Source organism: Strigops habroptila, chromosome 1 (assembly GCF_004027225.2).
Source record: "Strigops habroptila isolate Jane chromosome 1, bStrHab1.2.pri, whole genome shotgun sequence".
NCBI lineage: Eukaryota > Metazoa > Chordata > Aves > Psittaciformes > Psittacidae > Strigops > Strigops habroptila.
Window position 1 is genome coordinate 53,031,140 of NC_044277.2, and position 16,898 is coordinate 53,048,037.

General features: G+C 38.6%; 1 protein-coding gene across 2 annotated transcripts; it reads left to right on the top strand.

Annotated features, from left to right (window-relative positions):
* Window positions 1-267: 267 nt before the first annotated feature.
* NAPG (NSF attachment protein gamma) lies at window positions 268-13,993 on the top strand. Of its 2 annotated transcripts, none has more exons than XM_030496214.2 (12): window positions 268-731; window positions 2,814-2,881; window positions 4,042-4,126; window positions 4,741-4,758; window positions 5,286-5,316; window positions 5,774-5,883; window positions 6,020-6,086; window positions 6,693-6,763; window positions 7,886-7,964; window positions 8,485-8,564; window positions 9,931-10,060; window positions 11,034-13,993. In XM_030496214.2, the coding sequence occupies exons 1-12, from the start codon at window positions 676-678 to the stop codon at window positions 11,181-11,183; spliced, it is 945 nt and encodes a 314-aa protein (XP_030352074.1). In that variant the 5' UTR covers window positions 268-675; the 3' UTR covers window positions 11,184-13,993. The 2 variants fall into 2 exon arrangements, with proteins under 2 accessions (XP_030352074.1, XP_030352081.1); XM_030496221.2 differs by lacking the exon at window positions 11,034-13,993 and adding an exon at window positions 10,205-10,515 and having other exon boundaries at window positions 9,931-10,083.
* Window positions 13,994-16,898: the final 2,905 nt, after the last annotated feature.

Consider the following 16,898-nt stretch of genomic DNA (forward strand, 5'->3'; position numbering starts at 1 on the left):
TGTTACTCAAGGATATTTCAAATTAACAAAAAAAAGGAGTGAAGGAAACTGGATGAATGGGCTGTAAAACAAACATCAATTCTGCTACCAAGTGTGTAATTTTGCATGATTGTGTAGCCTGTGTTAGCAACTCTGGCATGCTCAACCACCACTCATGCCTTTTGCTTTCGATTTCTGTGCCAGCCTGACTGGACACTGCTGCTTATTTTTACAAACACCAGATAATCCAGAGGAGTATACCTCAGGAAACAGGCCTCTGGAGGCTTCCCTCGGAACAGAGGAAGCAGTGCTTTTGCCCTTGAGTTGTGCATTTCTACCAAAAACTGGACGGGCCAGGGCTGGGAGCTCCTGTAAAGAGTGGTACATTCCAGCTCTCCTGAGTGAGACACAGGCCAACACCATGGGCAACTATTGACCTGCGCAATCCCTGCCAGGTGATACCACCTACAGGGTTACCGAAGAAGAACCAGGACAACCGCCCTCACCAAAGACTGAAATCTGCTGCCCACTCGTCGCCCTTGCCCACCAGGACAAGCTCTTCGCCACTCAGCGCCGCCTTGCGCACCGCTGCCGTCGCGGCGCAGACGCGGTGAAGAGGCTGAGGGCTGAGCCCCGCCTCTTGACGCCCCGTGAGCCCTGCGGCGTCCCGTAGCGGCAGCGCGGGGTGCTGGCGAGATGGCGGCGCAGAAGATCAACGAGGCGCTCGAGCACATCGCTAAAGCGGAGAAATAGTGAGCGGAGGGGAGAGAGGCCGGGGAGGGAGGAAGCTGGTGAGCGGGTGCGACAGCTGCCAGCGCAGCGTCCGGGCTGTCAGGCCCGCGCCGCTCTCCTGCCCCATGGAGGCGGCGTACCGCCTCCTGCTCGAGCGGGGCTCCGCGGTAGCGCGCCGCTTGCCGCCGCGGTCGCTCTGTCCCGCGGCCTCTGAGCCCGGGGGCTGCTATCTGCCCGGTTATTGCGGCAGCTCGGCACCCCCCGCTCTCCGCTGGGCCGCTGTGGTCCGGTGGGTTCCTGGGAGTTGTAGTTCTCGGCGGCGCTCGTGCGGGGAATGGAGGCGTCGGGGGAACTACAGCTCCCGTGGTGCCCTGCGCGGAGCGGTGAGGAAGGGGCAGCCTGTGGGGACGTGGTTGCCGCACGGAGGGGCTGAGGGGGGGGATCGCAAGTGCCAGGCTGTGGGAGCTCCGGGGAATGGGAGGTGGTGCGGGGCGGGGGGAGGCCGGCGCGGAGGGAGTAGGAGGACACGGCTGCTAGGCCTCTCTTCTGCCTCAGGGGTCTCTCCCTGCAGGGGGTGGGTGCTAAAGGTCGCCCTTCTTCCCCGATCTGGGAGAGTAAAGCAGCCCTGAAACTAAGAAGTCGTGTCGGTGAGGCTTGAGGGCTGGAGCCTGAATAGTTTCTTTAAGGGCCGTGTAGCCTTTATTGCTCTGACCCTAGCTGGAAAGCCAGGGAGTCTCTTCTGCTAAAGTTAGTGGGAGAAGAGTTATGGGGATTGTGGTGAATAAGAGCTTAGACTTGCTGAGATGGGCTGTGTGTTTGTCTGTTTCCTGCCTATGAGAACTCTCTCATTGTTTCTTTTTAGATGGCTTCAAAGATCTGTGCTGACCTTTACTTTAGAGGGCTTAACATCTACATGTGATAGTCTTTTAATGTGTATTTTAACACTGAATATAGCAATTTTGTTTATAAGTCTGAATTTCAAAGGCCGCAGTGCAGATGCAATAGATCTGACTAATCCAAAATTGCTATAATTTTAATAAGAATAGTGATGGGCCATCAGGAAATCATGGATCAAAAGTATAAACTGTGATAGAGGAGAGACCTCAGAATAAAAACATCTGTATCTGATTATCTTACCCAAACAAGTTGACCAAAAGTGCCTTTCAGTGAAATACATTTTAAGCTTATCCTGGAAAGCATTTGAAATAAAAGGTGCCTACATCTCAAATTGTGTGTGGATTAAAGCATTGTCTATTTCAGCTCAATGCATTTGAGACTTTGGCTGTGGTTAAAACAATACAATATAAAGACTTGATTTAGAGTTACATGCTGTGATTTTCGGCCAAGTAAAACAACAAAACCAACACAAAGTCTATATACATCTGTTTTTCCAAATTAAGCATGAAATGTCTGCCTACAACAAATATGGAAGTTGACTCCAAAGTTATGGTATTTTTTATACTTGTTTTAGAATTGAAGAAGTCAGAATATTGAAATCAGCATTGCCTAGTGGCTCACCTCATTTTGCAATGTATTTTTCCCTATATATGTGTTCTGTGCGTGCATGTGGTGCCGTTTAGTGTCATGATCTATTGTAGACTTATAAATGATATATGAGGCTTTGTCTTTGTCTTGGTAAGTAAATGCCTTCCTTTGTGTATGCAGTGAGAGTCTTTGATAATTCTCAGCAGCAAAAAATTACTGTAGAGGAACACTGGAAACTTTATGATGTGTAGCAAAAAAATATTGTCACGTTTTGTGGTGTTAGAAATCTTGAGATACCATGTTGGTGTAGGTGGAAAAATTTTTCTTCTGTTTTCTAATTACTATTGAGCTGGACTTGTGAAGTCTCTGTGAAGACTGGGGATGGTGGAAGCATGTTAGGGGCGACATGTAACTATGGGAGATCACTGCAGTGCTTTATGCAATTCTGAATAATGCCAGCATTTATTTTTACAGTAGCGATGCCACCATACTACTGGCATATAGGTAATTGCTCTTTTTCACAGGTAGTCTAAAGTTTTGAATATATCTGAAATGCTTTGAAGGTAAAACGTAAAATCTTTAGTAATTGTTAATAGGCCTTTCTTCTTGCATTTTAGTCTGAAAACTGGATTCTTAAAGTGGAAACCAGACTATGACAGTGCAGCTACCGAATATGGGAAGGCAGGTATGCATGACTGTAAATATGGCCATATACTTTATGGTTTCACAGTATTCTTTCAGCTTAATCCTGATAACATTCTACATATTTTCACTGCATTGCTGTGTAGGTAAAAGTGTTGTGAAGACTAAGTAAGGTGAAACAACAACAACAACAAATACTTCTAGTAGCGGGGTAAATTAAATTTCAGATTGTACTTGGAGATCTAGAACAGTTGTCAAAACTTTTTTTTTTTTTTTTTCTTCCAAGGCTATAACTTCTACTTTATATATTACTGCATGGGATAAGTATAAAGCTTTCCTTCTATCACTTGTCTGTCCTCTCAAACCTGTGACTTTACCTACAAAATACAAATATTTGAGCTGGTTCTAAAAACTTCTCTTTTTTGTCATCTTAGGAAGTGTGTCCTGACAAAGACTGTCTCAGTAAGGTAGAGAGATGCTGCCGGGGTTTTTTTAGGCATAGTAAGATCCTTTTCATCCTTTTTTTCCCACTACAAGTGTTATACTGAATATAAAATTCTTACTAATTGAGTCCTTTTTGCTCTTAAACAATTTTTTTCTTTTTTTATAACAGTAATTTATCGTGAGGTTTAGCCTTTTGCTTTAGGCATTTTTACACATTCGTTTAAGCCTCAATAAAAAAAACCCCACAAAACACAAACTTGGAAAAGCAACTGGAGCATTTATAAATTTAAATTTATTTTAAATCCTACTTTAAAATCCTATCAGCCTAATGGAGATAGAAATACATATTTGTGCCCTGGAATGGTTGTCTTGAGAAAGCTGTTATAGGTATGCTTTGTTGATGGTACAGTTCTGTTCCTGCCATACTGATTTTGTATAATCTCTAATGATTAAATATATATATACGCATTCCTGCAGTTCACTCATTAAAATACAGAATGAGTTCCAAAATCCAGCTAAACACGTTATACACGATGTGTGGTACAGTGATGGTATGGACGTGTTGTTGGTAATAAATGTTTTTAATGGTGACTAATGAAGCAAGGAGGACTGTCATAGGATTTTTTTGGAAGAGATTGGTAAACTAACCATTCATTAGTGAGTCTATTTGTATCTTTAGGTGGCTAGATTCTTGAGCAGAAGTGGTGATAAAAGGAAAATGACAAGGTGTAAATAAGAACTTTATTTGATTTCTTGCAGCTGTTGCTTTTAAGAATGCCAAGCAGTTTGACCAGGCAAGAGAAGCCTGTTTACGAGAAGCTGAGGCACATGAAAACAATAAAGCGTATCTTTTCATTAAATGCTATTCTTTTCTCCAAGAAGCTGAGTAGTTGCTACTTAGGATGGGGTAATGGGGGTTGGGAGAAGATGTATTTAGTATATTTGCACGTTTGGTCAATCTAACAGAATTGTCTTTTAAAAGACTATTTCTGTGTTCTCTGAGTGGCAAAACTAAAAAACTCTTTTAGTTAGAAAATCTGTGTTTTTTCCAGTAACAGCAGGAGTGATAAGATACTGACCAATGCCTGAGATATCTAGGTACTGCTTCAGAAATTATTCTTTTTTTATTCTGAAATACCTGTAAGTGGATAGTATAAACTAAGTGCAACTCTGACGTAATTACAATACTTGTAATAGTATTTAGTATCTAAGAATATTTTAAATAAATGTGCTTTTTTTCAACTTTACATGCAGTTATTCTTTGGTATGTTGCATTTTTTCTGTCCTTAGAAGCACTTACTTTTTTATGCCTTGCCTACAAATGTAGTAGGTTTGATTTTGCCTTTATGGGATTCCTTGCTTTGAAATTAGTACTTGTATAAGATTTTGTGCACTAATAACTTTTCTGCATTATATTTTTGTGGCTTTTGTCCTTGACTTTGACAATGTTACTTCCAGTCTCTTCCATGCTGCCAAGTAAGTACAGAAGCACTGAATAATCTGAAAAAATTTTTCTAACATATGGTACAATCATGAACTATTATTTTGATCTTCCTGTAGTAAATGGTATGATTTAAGTGATTTCGCTGTTTCAAAATCAGTTTAATGGAAGTGCAGGCAAGGGAAGCTTGAAAACCTGCAATGACCATGTGAAAAATGCTAATTTTGACATTCTTTAGCACCTTTTGATACCAAATATTTTTTCTTAAATGAACTTTTTGTAGTTTTGAAGTTCTGCACTTATAAAGAAACTTAATCAGAGGGTACTTCATATCAAGCAGATAATGACAAGTAATCCAAGTACTGCCTGTGGTTCAGATCATGAGAAATAGATTTTAATAGGGAGTGTGGGTGAAGTACATCATTTGTGAAGATAACATTACACATGTGCTGCCTCATTAAATAAAACACTTGAAATATCTTCAAAGCATTAAATATTAACAGTGAAGTCATAGCTGATGCATGTTAACTTTTTAACTAAATTGTAAACTTTTTCTCTGCAGAGCTTATGAACAAGCTGGCATGATGCTAAAGGTATTTTCATTTACTAGTTTTTATTAAAAAGTTCTGGTTTATAGTGAAGATTATTGTGCACTGGACCAAATACATGTAACGAAATTGTATATTGAGGTGATATTTTTCTGTTGACTCATAGTTGTCTCCTCCTGCCCCCAATAACCTCAGTAGGTTAGGGAAGCTACGTTTATAATTGGGGGTGAAAAATGTTTTTCCTGTTGTAGAAGGAAAGGGGAGGGCTTCGTGTCAGAGGCTAATGGAAGAGTGGTGCTGCTTCTGCTCTAAACTACCACAAATTCATGCTTTACATGAAAGTTTGGTACTTACAAGTGAATCTTACGGAGTTTCACTAGCTCTCCAAGTTTGTAAATAAAAATTAGAATCCTCATAAATAAGATATTGCAGTTTGCTTTTTGTTTCATTGTACAGAAGCACAATTCCTGACAGCACTGTCCCTCTGGCTATTGCTTTGCAGGAGATGCAGAGACTCCCTGAAGCAGTTCAGCTGATTGAGAAAGCCAGTATGATGTACCTGGAGAACGGGACACCAGATACAGCAGCAATTGCACTGGAACGGGCTGGAAAGTAAGTCTGTGGTGTTGGTGGCTAGAATGCATGCAGGGTGTGGGTATATCTTTGGTATTCTTTCTTGTCTTTTGATGCTTTTAGGTAAAAAATACTTTAATTTCATCAGAAGAGAAATGGTTTGTGTTTATTACAGGTTAATAGAAAGTGTGAGCCCAGAGAAGGCTGTGCAGCTCTATCAGCAGGCAGCATCAGTGTTTGAAGTAAGTTCCCTTCCCCTCCTCCCCCCACAAGCATAAAGTACAGGAAGATGAATGAATTGGTGATTAGGGTCAGCTATAAAATTAAGAAAAAGCTAAAAAGCTTAGGATTAGGTTCTAAATCATTTTTCCTTCCTTTCACATCTGTGGCTGAGTAATGAGGCTGAAGAGGAGATTATAAAAATTAAGAGTCAGTTTGCTTTGCCTTTTCCTCAGTGTAGGACTTGACTGAATCTGAATTTTGTATGTTGTCAAATTTTCTGCCTCTTGTTGGGCAGCCCAGAGGGTAGGGAACATGGCTGCTGTTGAGTCCCAGAACCTAAAATAGTTCTTTGAAGGCAAAGAAGAGAAGAGTTTGCTTGCCCATCCCATGAGCAGATGATTTGCCTTTTTGCTACAGCATTGGCATACTTCTTTATCATCAGCGGTCACATATTTCCAGATTAGCAAGTTTACATTGGTGTTACTTTGCTCTTGAGTGCGTGAACTGTGGATATAATAACGATCGGTTGTTACAGTTTACAGATGACATACTAAGATTAAGGTTTAGTGGTCTTAATTCTGTGCAAATGAAATATGAATGCATGAGTTCTTTTTGTTCTTCTCTAGAATGAAGAACGCTTACGGCAAGCATTAGAAATGCTAGGGAAGGCATCAAGACTTCTAGTCAGAGGACGCAGGTACAGCTTTATGCCTCCTTTTTTTAGTGTAATTGAATCTTTAATAGTGATTTTACTGTATTTTTTTCCTTGCTGTTGTTTGGTTTATATACAATTACTTAATTCTGCTTTGAGGTGCAGTTCATGCTAAAATTCAGATTCTGTGGGGTAGGCCATGTTCATGCAGGAACCACCTGTTTTGTGTTCTGCGATAGGAGAATGTGGACTGTAAGGCTTTGTTTCGTTTGTGTTTGTTGAAAAGCTAGAAAGCATATACCACAACTTAAACTACTTCAGGAATTAATTTTTTTTTTTCTTCCACAAGTTATGCTTAGTACTTAAAAGTCGTTTTTAGTTGTGGAATATAAAACAAGGGAATTAGGTGACAAACCTGAGGAAAGAAATCTGTTTGCAGCAGTCTGATTCTGGACTTCTTAAAGAGTGTATCTTGGCATCTCAATGGGAGTTTATTTAACTGTTAATTGCTAGCACCAACCTTGACCTGTGGTTCAGCTTGAGCTTGCTTCACTGAAACACGTAGTTCCTTTAGGAAATTGTCTGGTTTTTAATTCTACTTTAAGACACTATTTCACCGTAGAAGTGTAGTCAGAAAAGTTACTTGAAAGTCTTTCTGTGAAAGCAAGTCCACATAGCTTCTGAAAGACTTGCTTGCTCTGCTGCTTTATGGCTCGAGTGCTATCACTAATTTCTAGGAGTTTAATATGCTCAAGAGCAGTTACTATGACTTAATATTGATAGTTCATGGGTATCAGACTTACTGATTGTTTATAGTAACTTCATGACATAAAGAAATCTATTAGGGTATGTAACAAGGCGTTCATCTTGTACAATGTTATGAAAAATTAACGTTTCTCTGAATGAATAGCAGAGGTGTGCTTAACCTGCATGTATAGAAAAGGAATGGCTGACTATGTGTTCATATCTGTTAGTAAGTTCTACTGCTGTTAGTAAGATCTACTATTAGTATTCTGTTAGTAAGATCTACTGCTGATTTTCAGTTGTGTTGCTGTTTATTCCAGTAAGACTTGCCAGTGCATTAGTTACACTTTGTAATTAGCCTCAGGTTCATTGTGCTGTATTCTTAGCACTGATACTCCTGGTATTTTGTTTTCTTCTTTTTAGATTAGATGAGGCTGCATTGTCTCTTCAAAAAGAAAAAAGCATTTATAAAGAAATTGAAAACTACCCGACATGCTATAAGGTAAATTCTAAGCAAGAGTTTCTAATAGTGCATTTTATTAAGTTTTTCTGGGTAACTAATGACAGCTGACATCTGACTGACAATATGTACCTCTTGATTCAGGGATAGGTTTCTTGCTAAATGATGAGAATTTGTGGTAGTGCATGATTCCCCAACTTCTAACTGTGCTTTTTTTCACTACTATAATGTTGAAGATAAGATGCTGTTGTTATCCATAGGACAAAACCAACAAATGCGTAAAAAATAAAGACGTTATAAGAAATAACTAACCACAAAAACTGTTACTTGGTGCAACAGTTCATTACGATGTTGTAGGAGATCATCTGTTTCACACCTGCTGAGGATATGGCTTACTACTTTATCACTGTGTTGTTCTATTTTGTGTAAGTATCTTAGAATCATTGTGGGTTGTAATGCCCTTTTCACAGTAAATATTAGCAGTCCAGTATTTTTCTCATACTTTACTGTTAATTTCTAAAGAATCATCATGTTGGTTTTTTGTTTGTTTGTGTTTATTTAGAAAACAATTGCTCAAGTCTTAGTTCATCTTCACAGAAATGATTATGTCGCCGCAGAAAGATGTGTGAGGGAAAGCTATAGGTAAGTCTACTTCATGTCCTATAATTTTAAACTGAATGTTTTGTTCATGTAACTCTGTTCTTATGAAAGAGCAGTGGAAACACTGTCAAGAAATTTTAAGCCTTTGCTTTGGTTGACTTACAGTACAGTAATAGCATTCCCTGGTATATGGCTCTTGGGAATCTTTTGTCACTCTTAACAGGTTTAGCTGTAATTATTATGGTAATTCTTAGTTATGTGGGACAGATGAAATGAAGTGAAAATTAGAATTTCTTCCCTTTTTTATTTCCTTGTTAAAAGCTGGACAGAATATGTTATGACTGCATTCTTGCCTTATTGATACCTTTGGGTTGTGTCTTTATTTCAAATGGAACAGAGAGGGATTAGCTATTGTAAACACGTTTAGAATTAAAAGTGGGTATTTCTGGATGTTGCTAACTGAATTTTATTTTTTTCAGAATCTTTTTGCCATATGTGGAATCCCTTAAAAAGTTGAAATTCTACCTGTAAATTTTTTACAGTTTAAGGATGGAAATACAGATTGCAGTCTCAAAACGTGCAATAGCAGCATCCCAGTATAATCGATTAAACTATCTAGTACGGAAATTAGATTGAGGGAAAGATTAGTCTAAATCTTCTTGTTAAAGAAGAGTTTTCAGCACGTGAATTACTACATTTCTGGTTTTGTTGATCTAGAGGATATTGCCCTCATCATACACTGGAAGAAGAAAAGCAAGATTTCTACTTTTTGTGACTTTTTTTAAAAATAAGTGATTAAACCAAAAGATAATTTAGAAAGCAGAAGATAGTTCAGTTGAATACATTGGCATGAAGAAGGCATTCTTTACACATGCAGGAGAACCAATTCTGGTGTCAAAGACTAGTGTTTAGGGTTCCAGAGGCTTTCCCAATAACTCTTCATTTCAGCTTTCATTAGGACTTCAGTAACAAAATACTGAAACAACATATTTTTACTTAAATGGTTTTTAGTGAAATGAACGTATGTTTAAGTTAACTTGTACTTTAGTTTTAGAAATAATTTTTCAAGTTCAATCTTTAAGCATCTTGCTCATATTTTCCAAGTCTTCAATTTGTATTTTATATATAGAAACTAATTACAAAGTTTTTCTATATGTGAAGTAGAGGAAGAGTTTATTGACTAGCCAGGAAAAATCGAAGAATTCTAATATTGTCTTTTTGTCTTGATTATGGTTCTGGCCTTGCTCTCAGCATGCAAACTAGTATTACCGAAAGTTTAATTTTACGGATGTGAGCCGTGTACATGGAGAAATCACAGTGGTTATAGGCAGTTTTGTGGAATGAACCGTCCATCAGATTCTTAAGTAGATTGGTGAAATGCCCTAAATAAACTCTTAATTTCCTTCAGTATACCAGGATTTAATGGAAGTGAAGACTGTGCAGCACTAGAGCAACTTTTAGAAGGTTATGACCAACAAGATCAGGATCAAGTTTCTGAAGTCTGTAATTTGCCGCTCTTCAAATACATGGACAATGATGTAAGTAGGCAGTTCCTATGGATTATTTTTTTTTTTTAGAATCATTTTGCTTGTTCAGGTTGAGAGATACTGTTGTTTGGGGGTTTTTTTTGTTCTATTAGAGGAAAATAAGAGCCGTGTCCATGTATTTATTGTGAAATGCTGTTATCCTACCCTGTGCCTGTGAAATTTTATGTTGTCTTTTACTTTGCTGCCTGCCAATGTAAATTCCCACATCATCATTCCTTTCCGATGGGAAAGGCTTAGGTGAAAGAGCAGTTTGTTATGGATTTGCTGTTTAATTTTGACAGGTTGACCGAAAATCAGTTCCCTTCAGCTTGGTTCCGTAGGGGCCAGAACAGTTTGCTGCTTATGTTTTATCTCAGAATTACCATATAGCTGATATAGTATAAACATTACAAAATATGATGTCTAGAGGATGGCACTGTTGATTGTGCCCTCCCTTCCCCCTACTTTTTTTTTTAAAGTTGTGAATTTTAGGAATTGTAAAGATAGGAAAGGTGTGAAGTAAAGGAGACATCTATCCATGCCAAACTTTGGAACAGTATTGACCAATTTTACTTTGTTATTATGTTGAATAGGAAAAATTAAGGTACTGGTCTTACTGAGAAACACTTTTAAGACTTATTACATGAACCATTACTAGATAAGGTATGCAGAGCTGCATTCTGAATTTTCTTTTTTACATAAAGCTTGGAACATGGAAGCTGTAAGAATGTGACAAAATTATTCTATAAGAAGCAGTATCAATATGGATCTTGCATCCCATTCTCAGAATGCTAGAGAGAGAAAAAAAGAGCATATGTTAGGCTCATTCTAATCTGGAAAAATACACTCTGAATGTAGCATCAATCAGTTTTCTGTATGAATGTTACCTACATGTTTATTGCGTCAATCAATTCTGTGCAGTACGTCTCAGCAAGATGTTACTTCTGTGATAGTGCAGAAATTAAACTTGTCTTGTTATTGTCAGTATGCCAAGCTTGGTCTTACCTTGGTGGTCCCAGGAGGTGGAATCAAGAAGAAATCGCCAAATGCTGCACAAGACAAAGCAAGAGGACCAGCCGCAGTGGGCTCTCATGCTGATGAAGAAGAGGATGAATATTCTGGTGGACTATGCTAGCTATTGCATAGGTAGTCTTAAATATCAGACTTATTTGTGATGTTGAGAATATCCAAAGGTACCAGATTTATCAGAGCATCATTGCAATTGTGATATGGGAATGCTAATATTAACTTGGCAGCCTCTGGGTGCAATACAGGAAAAAAAGCATGATTGTACCTATCATCTTGAAATATCTTTGGACTTCATTTCTTACCTGGTAGCTTCTTCAGGGCTCTGTCTGCAGTTGACGGGAAAAATTTGAGAGAAATTTTTACTGAAAGCACAGTTTAAAAGAAACCAAAACCCTAGAAGCAGTGGAATATGGAGAGTGGTACAAAATTTTGAATCCCATGCTTCAACAGCTGACACTTTTTGGTCCCTGTAATATGTTTGTGATTGTTTTCTGAGTTAAATATACAATCATTCATCTCACTATTTATCTCCTGTTTAACACCATTTAAGGCAGACTGTGCCACGCAGGATTTTTCACTAGTATAAACACTAGGGGGAGCATTCAGGTTTTTTTCAACATGTTTTTACCCCACTGCAGAATATTATTTTACTGCTTTATTCTTTAGGAGCAGTATCTGCATGGATGTGGAAGATACTAAGGGAACTAGTTTGAAGCTATATTGCAAGCTTAAAAATACACAGACATCTTTCATCTTAAGAACTTTATTGACATGGAGATAAATGCATGCATAGTGTTTGTCATGTACACCTTGGGAATGGGAAAAGTGGATAGCCTTTCTTAGTGGTGTTTCAGAAGCATGCCATAACCAAAAAAGAAATTGAAGGTAGCAGATAATGTACATTGAACATAAAGCTCTGAAGACAATGTTTAACAAAAACTTAGTGGAGTGTTTCAGTGATATGTTTGAGTTCATGAGTGTTCTAAATGTTTGTTTACTAATCAGTACACTTATGAAGACATTTCATTCTTTCATATTTTCAAAGTATAGAACAGCTATCTCTTACAAACAGCATTTTTCAAACTAGCTCATGATCCAAAGTAGCAAAATTTTAATGCATCTTCTCTATTTTTATTTGGTTTCAAGTCATCATGTGTTTTGCAAGCTTCTGTAGTGTCTTAAATTTGTTTGACCATTTTATGCTTAAAAGTTAACGTACTAAGAGCTGTATTTGTGGTCTGTTTCTTCAGAAGAACCTAATCGAGATTCCACTAAGGTGAGATCACTGGGAATCCATCAGGGATTTCTGTGTGATACATGATGGCCAAAGTTCAATTAAACAGTAGAGCAAAAGCACGGTGTTAAGTGTTGGTACAGTTTCTGCCATATTAAGGAATTGGACATCTTCAAAAATAGCGAGCGTATGTCTAACATATATATGTGATGTCTGACATCCATGTCAGACATAATTATGATGAAAGTAAACTTCTAAAGGCCTAATCCTCACTTTCCTTGGGGTGGATGGCACTCACTAGCATGGTGATGGGTTGTAGAGTTTGCAGTTTGCAGGCAGGGCTGCTATAAAACTCATGTTTTTCAATTTAATGGGTGTTCAAAAAACGGTTTAATCTTTTTGTATTATGTAATAATCTTGGATTTGTTATTAATGATGCAGATAGAAGGTTTTTTTCTCTTCTATAAAATAGTCTAAACAAGATGTTGGGAAGTGAGTTACTTTTCTCTGAGAATGGTCACAGGTGTACACGAAATACGGTTTTCAAGATTTCCCTATAAGTCTTCCTTTTTCACCACTGGAGCAACTCACTCCATTTACTCAATTTCTGCCTTCTGTGTTTGTTCATGAAGGTGAACCATGCACTTTTTATGGGGAATCTTTACCACAAGTACTAAAAAAACCCCGCATATGTAGGAGCATTGGGAACACCAACTAATTTTCTTCAAGCATTTCTGCTGCTTCCGATTCTGAAATCAGTTTTGTTGAATGGTCCCAAGGAGTTTGCTTTTGTGTGTGTGTGTGAACAGTTGCATATATCTGAGATGATATGCATAAGAAAAATAATGAACCATGTGTGTGATTCTGTGAAAGAACTTGCAGGCTTTATTTAAACTGTGCTTGTAACACTAACAGGCCCTTAAAAGAGAAATTAAAATCTATGCATTCTATTCTTAAAATGTACTTTTCATATTGCCAAAAAAAATAAAACAGATATGCAGGACTGTATTCCTGACCCCATTACTTTCTATTTTTCCCTGTGCCAAACATGGAAAATCTGGGATAAACTGAGCATATTAAGCTGCCGCTTAATGGGGCTTCTCTGAATCTTGGGCGTAGAATCTTAATATGTGATTGCAATGTTGCTGCAAAGACCAAATCTGAAATGAAAGTGTCTCAAAATAAGATGGTCTATTTTATATAACTTATTCTCCTATTTTAGGCAATGAAAGTGTGATAGGAATGTTAACTGCCTTTTAGTAAATGTTTAACTATAGAAAAAGCTGTCTATATATTATGTGGTAGTGTTTGTTTCTCTTTTTCAAAGCAATTTGCACACTTATGTAAATACCATTGAAGTGATATAAAATGGAAAAGATACCATTTACAGCAAGGAAGTTTCCAAAATCAATGTTGACTGTAACAAAAATAAAACTAAATAGTGCATGAAGGCTGTGTGATGGCCAATGCAATGTATATGTAAAATTGAAAGATTTCTAAATTATCTGTAACTTAATACTCAGTATGCCCAAGTGCAGTGTGGAACCTGTGCTTTATTTGTTCTTTTTCCAAATCTGTGGTGTATTAAGAGTACAAAATGTGTTTGTAACAGCTCTACAGATGCTGCCTCTTGAGAAGAGGCTATGTGTTTCACCAACATGAAAAATAAAACTTGAAACTAACGCATTTGTGCTAGCTTTCCCTGTTGTTGATCAGATCCTGATGAGCACCACCACTTGAAAATTAGTAGTGTTTTTTAATCTCAAGAAGGTTTTCTGTGTGACTATTTGTCTGCAGATCTTACCACCAAGTGTTGCAGGTATATCGCATGATCAAGGACTAAGTCTTGGGAACTTATTGGCTCAGGTTTGAGTGTTGAAAGTCAGTGGTGTCTAATCTGTATGGCTTATTCACTAGATAACTGCTTATAGCCCATTTCACTTATCCTGTGGTTTTTGTTTTTCTAACTGACCTCTTGGTAGCTTTCTGCTGGCTAACATTATTTGAGGCGGCGACACATCTTAGGCATTTCTTGTCCCCTCAGAGTAAAAAGTATGTATGTGTTTTGCCTCTCTGCTGATTGTAACAACTTGGTTGTTCATTGTTATCACTTCACTGCCCAAAGGCTTGTATTTGGAAAGAAAATTGTGGTATTGGGGGATTGTCAGACCTGAATTTGCTGCCTTCAATCACTTGAAATAGAAATAATTGAATCTCCAGTCCTTGGTCTTAGCTAATTATGCAAGGCATAAACTGGTTTAAAAAGAAACTGGGTTTCTAATGAGAAGGGAGGTGCTTAGATCTGCCATAGACATAAGACACATGTTTCCACAGCTGGGCTGGTTAAAAGTGTAGCAAATTCTTTACGTCTTCTGGAAGAATATACAAATATGTTTCAAGGTTTACCTGAATATTCTGAAATCCAGAAAGGTCTCATGTTCTGCTGAGAACATGAATGGGAGCAGCAGGGACACGAGAAAAGTTCTTGCACCAAACTGTGTTTTTGGCTATCAATACCGACTGTGACAGATGCATTGAGTGTGCCTCTGGGCTCAGCTGGAGGCTAAAAGGGGTGCCGAGATCAAATGACTGAGGGTAAGTTGAATGTGGAGAAAGCCTTACCTATTAGAACTTCAAAATTCATTTCTAGCAAGGATGATTTTATAAATGGTGTTTGCTGTCCAGCAAGAGCATGTATAAGTGACTTAGTAGCTATTTAGGTCATAGGTTTTTGCTTATTTCCAAAACAAGACTTGGGGTGGAATGAGGAGGAAGGTTAGTTTGATTTTGGAAGGATTCATTCTTTACCTATGTCATTTTACTTATATTCTAAAGTGTCACTGATATGTGTTTAAGCAGCTCTGTTAACGTAGTCTTTTTCTGCCGAAGTTTAATTTGTAATTCTATTACAAATTTGATGTGGTGTGTGTTTCTTTTAAAGGGGGGATGTTACTGAATGAAAGCTGATTCTGTTAAAAGTAGATAAGCAGGTTTCTGTATGGGCTGAATTAATACAGAAATAGTGCAGAGAGTAGAGGGCACTTGAAGTATAAATATGAATTTTAAGATTGCTGTGTTCATTAATCATATTTATCACTTGGGACAGATTTTCAAAGTGGTTTTCGTTCATGAGAGTGTACGGTTGTCATTATTCAGTTGGCTCCAATGGGGAGTTTGAATAACAACTAGATTTCAACATTTAAAAAGCCACAGGTCTTTACACAATTTAAGGTTGTGAACTCTTTAGCTTTTTGGAGACCTTATCGCAGAAAAATCACCTTTCCTACTCTTAGTCAAACTTGCTGGAGTACTTGAGTGCTAAAGAATCTGGCTCTGAAGTTCTGTGTGACAGGAATCATCCCTCTGATGTTGTGAATAAGCAGCTGTAAAAATGATAAGAACTAAGCTGCTCTTGGAAAAAAATAAAGCTTCTTATAAAACTAGATGAAAAAAAAATAGTAGTGAACTTTTTTTTGAGTGCAGGAAATGGAAAAAAGAAGCCACCCTAACAACTATTAGTGGTAATAAATTTGGAGTAAGTAGATGTAACTTTCCAGAGCAGGAGGGAGCCACCTGGGATCTGTGGTGGTTTGAGCAGCGATATTGATCTCTAAGCTAGTGGTCTGTAGAGGCCAGCATCTCCAGGAGCCGGAGATGTACCTGTTGGAGTTGGTATGCATGAGTGCTGTATCTGACCACCTTCCTATAGGCTGATGTGTCTGTTTCAGAGCCACTGTCATTGAGGTTCAGCTGTGATTTCCAGCGTGTATGCGGTGCAGCAGTGTAGCCTCCAGCCTGGAACAGGAGCACGAGGCAGCTGCGAGGCTGCACGTACGTTTAAAGAACATATGGCTGTTGTTGGCTTTGTGAAGTCCAATGGGAATAGGGGTAATGAGTGTGGCTGGGCTCCAAGGTCCACACTGCTGGGATGTCAACTGGTGTGCAACCAGTTTAGATTACTTGACAGAAACATTTTGATACTGGAGTGACAGAAGTAGGTCCTAGCATGTGTAAAGGGAAAACGGGTTATCATTAGTTGTGGTGTTTGTTTTGAATATGTATTTATGTGCCTTTATTTTGCATTGTTTCTAAACTTGGCATAACCCTGAATAGGTTTGCTTTCCCAAGAGCGTTGTTGCTTTCTTAGCGCTAGATGGTGCCGCAGAGCAAGCGAAGGGCTTTTTTCAGCTGGTATGAAGCCTTTGCTCCGTGTCTAGGATGGCTTTTATGTTTAAATACGCTCAGCTGGAGTATTGATTTGGTTAGAAACATCCGCATGGGCACCTGCTCTTGCTGCAGCTTCTCATGACTTGAAGCACCCGCCTGAAGTTGTTGAAGAAAACAGTCCTGCAGGGCCAACCCATCACCTTCCCCTGCTGCACTGGATACCATTGTGCCACTGGCAGGAGGCAGGGGGACTGCTCTGTAGGAGAGTGGCCCTGGTTGTAGGGAAGAAGGCTTAACCCATGCTGTGTTTTCAGGATACCTGGGAATAAATGCAGGTCCAAATCCTGTCTTCTCCTTGTGCTGATGCCCATTTTCTTCTCACCTGCCTCCTTCCCCACCCCCTCCAACTTAGACAGACGT

Coding starts and splice junctions, on each gene's coding strand:
- NAPG (XM_030496214.2), top strand. CDS start 676: ATGGCGGCGCAGAAGATCAACGAGGCGCTCGAGCACATCGCTAAAGCG. Junction 5,317..5,773: donor AAGCTGGCATGATGCTAAAG/GTATTTTCATTT, acceptor ATTGCTTTGCAG/GAGATGCAGAGACTCCCTGA. Junction 6,764..7,885: donor CTTCTAGTCAGAGGACGCAG/GTACAGCTTTAT, acceptor TCTTCTTTTTAG/ATTAGATGAGGCTGCATTGT.